Source organism: Simochromis diagramma, unplaced genomic scaffold, assembly GCF_900408965.1.
Source record: "Simochromis diagramma unplaced genomic scaffold, fSimDia1.1 OVJJ01000649.1, whole genome shotgun sequence".
In the NCBI taxonomy this organism is placed as follows: Eukaryota; Metazoa; Chordata; class Actinopteri; order Cichliformes; family Cichlidae; genus Simochromis; species Simochromis diagramma.
This window is the reverse complement of record NW_024387444.1, coordinates 337,388-340,578: the sequence shown is the minus strand read 5'-3', so window position 1 is coordinate 340,578 and position 3,191 is coordinate 337,388. Positions and strand designations below refer to the sequence as shown.

Sequence of the window (3,191 nt, the reverse complement as noted above, 5' to 3'; positions counted from 1 at the left end):
TGATACAAATTACATTTATGCCTTCCTGCAAAAAGCATAAATATAAGGTAGGCTATACGCGCAAATTTTCAGGATTGAATTTACTCTATAGCAAGCTAATCTCAAAGCTTTTACAAGTTTTTTTATTTTTATTTTAAAATTTACGATTACATATTATTCATACACCTTTGTCGGTATTTTTAGTTATTCTTATTAGCATACTATTGTTAAATTGTAACTTTAAATATGGTTTTAAACGCTACCACGTCAATCGCAACAGCAGTACAAAATATTTTTTAAATAATTCTAATCCTTAGTAAGTGTTGCCCTAAAGTATAACTCATTTTTTCTATTTCAATTTCTAAATAATGAAATACTTTGAATTATGCTGTTAAAATGAAAAATTGAAAGTAATGTTAAAAACATATATGTTATATATTATTATTATTATTATTATTAATATTTCATATATTCGATATTTTTAAGCCTGAAAACAGACAACAAAATAAGACAGCTTCGATTTTTTTTATGTAGGAATATTAATAATGTATGCTTTACACGAACTGTAAAGTTATTCAAATTAAATGTATTTTTTTTTAACCGTGAAAAATGTTCCCTTGAAATAATGCGATTTTTTTTTCTCAAATCACGTGTCAAAAATGTTAAGAATGTTAATAATGAAAATTGATTTTTAATTCTTTCTTAGATTTATTTACAAATAAATTCAGTTTACAACACAATATAGCTACATAGAATTACATATATTTGTATTTTTTTAAAATTATTATTATAAACAGTCTCTTTTTTTCCAGAGGTTTTGTGTCTTGTATGAAAAAGAAGCCAAAGTAACTATGTCCAGTTGAGCTTCTGTTACAAAAAGAAAGGAGAAAAAAAAACGTAAAATAATTACCACAGATCTCAAACAGGAACAAAGGGGAGAAAGGAACAGGTAAAAGTCAAACTGGCAAAATCATTTGTCTTTTTTTATACAAATATTTACAAATATTACCTGTACAGAAAAAAATCTTCTTTTTCGTTTTTTGTTCTCTGTTTTTCAACAGTCTTTACATAGCTTTACAGTCCAGTGCTGCCTATAAATTTGTGCTTTTCACACTTCCCAGTAATAATGTCTCTATATAAAAATAAGAGTTTGCTTTCTCTTCGGTTTGAAGTCATTGTGAAGGCCATTTGGACACTGCCGCCGCCGTCGCTGAGGGTAAAACGTGTCCAGAAATAATATTTGAAGGTACACTGAGGATGGGCGCGATAGCGGCTGAGGTCCGTGTCAGAGAGAGGGACTGCGCGCTCAGCAGGGCCGACTGGACGGTCACAGGAGGCCGCAGGAAAGCCTGAGCTGCGCCCGGCGAGGAAGAGGAGGCACTGGACACCCCGATTATATTTTCTATACTGAATGAAGGTCTGTTTGAAGGCTCTGATTTGATCATAGACGCCGTGCTGAGACTACTGAGTTGAAGCTGAAGGCTCGGGCTGAGCTGAGAGTTGAACGCTTTTCTGTTTAGCTCCGCCGAGGGCAGGAGAGGGACGCCCGGGGGCAGCATGGGACCTACAGGGGGGATGTACGGGTACTGCAAAGCAGCCGGATGGGAATACGCCGCCGGGTGGATACCGTAGTGTCTCCCGTAGGGCCCTCCAAGACTGTACGCCCCGAAACTTTGCATCATGAGAGCAGTCTGGTCCCTGAGCACATCTGGCTGAACTCTCTTGAACCTTTTCCTCCTCCTGAGGAAGCTGCCGTTGTCGAACATGTCCTCTGAAGCGGGGTCCATGGTCCAGTAGTTGCCCTTGCCGGGGTTACCAGGTTCCCGGGGGATTTTTATGAAGCAGTCGTTGAGAGACAAGTTGTGACGGATGGAGTTTTGCCACGCCGGGAACTTCTCACGGTAATAAGGGAAGCGGTTGCTGATGAACTCGCAGATCCCGCTGAGGGTGAGCTTTTTCTGCGGGCTCTGCAGGATAGCCATGGTGATGAGTGCGATGTAGGAGTAAGGCGGCTTTACCAGGCTACTCTTGGGCTTCTGGATCGCACCTGGCGCTGCGCTCTGGTCGTGACCCTCTCCTTTTCCGGTGCCCGATTCTGCCTCCCCGGCGCTCTCGCAGCACGGACTCCCTACCCCGGACCTCATCTCCTCTTTCTCCACCTCGATCTCGTCTTCCACCTCCTCGTCTCCTGTTTCCCCCCGGAGGTCGTGCAAGATGCCGTCTCCTGGGCTGTCGCAGTCGCTGTCCACCCTCTCCATGCCCTCCTCATCTCCCTCGCCCACTACGTCAATATCCACGTCCTCGGCTGTGAGCACAGTTTGGCCGGACATGTCGCTGGCTCGTTCGCTGCCTCCAGACAGGGTCATCTCACGTCTTACTGACACCGTTTTATTTTTTTTTATTATTAAAAAAGTCTCACTGCAGCCGAAAAAGACAGAGCAGCCGCGCGATCAGTGCGCTCGCGCTGCTGGTTGTCAACAGATCGGATGCTTTCCCCTCCCCAAAAATCTAAATGTGATCGAACCGGACGCCTGCCAGTCCAGCCGACAAGGAACTTCAAACTTCTACAAATATTTCTCCACTCGGTCAGTGAGCAGGCCCGCGGAGCAGCGTGTCTCGCCTCGAAGTTGTTTTGCAGACAGCGCGACTTTTGCGCTCCGACGTCCCTTCTCGGTGCTTAGATTTCCTGGACGAGCGATATTTGGAGAACCGAGCCGAGATGACACATGCTGCTCTTAAAAAGGCCGGGGCTTTTAACAAGACTGTCTGATAGATTACTTTCCCTCCCCACTATAAGATATACTATCACCGCTGGACACGTGGTTTGGTGACGACAGACGCCCCCCTGTCCTCTCTCCACTCTCCTCTCCTCCCTCCACCCACCTCTCCTCTCCTCTCTGTTAAACCATGCAAACTGGAGTTGTTTCATGGATTTGTCAACAATGGGACATCAGCAGTGCTGCTTTCCGCTTATTTTTGTGTTCGTCCGTCATAGACCATTTAACGGTGGCAGAGGGAGGAGGAAGAGGAGGAGGGGGAGAAAATTGGCTCGCGTGATTGAAAGATCTGACGCGCAATAATGTGACCGCGTTAAAAAACAAACCAAAGCTTTAACTTTGCTAACGCGAACTCTGCTGACAGCTGCAGAATGAAAACGACAACAGCTAAGTTAACGGAATCTTCCTTCAAGTTCATGAATGCATTGACTTCTA

At 44.0% G+C, this 3,191-nt stretch overlaps 1 protein-coding gene across 1 annotated transcript; it reads right to left on the bottom strand.

Moving 5' to 3' along the window:
* Positions 1-788: 788 nt before the first annotated feature.
* Positions 789-2,772, bottom strand: foxd3 (forkhead box D3). The gene has a single exon (XM_040013615.1). The coding sequence runs from the start codon at positions 2,343-2,345 to the stop codon at positions 1,152-1,154; it is 1,194 nt and encodes a 397-aa protein (XP_039869549.1). The 5' UTR covers positions 2,346-2,772; the 3' UTR covers positions 789-1,151.
* Positions 2,773-3,191: the final 419 nt, after the last annotated feature.

Coding starts and splice junctions, on each gene's coding strand:
- foxd3 (XM_040013615.1), bottom strand. CDS start 2,345: ATGACCCTGTCTGGAGGCAGCGAACGAGCCAGCGACATGTCCGGCCAA.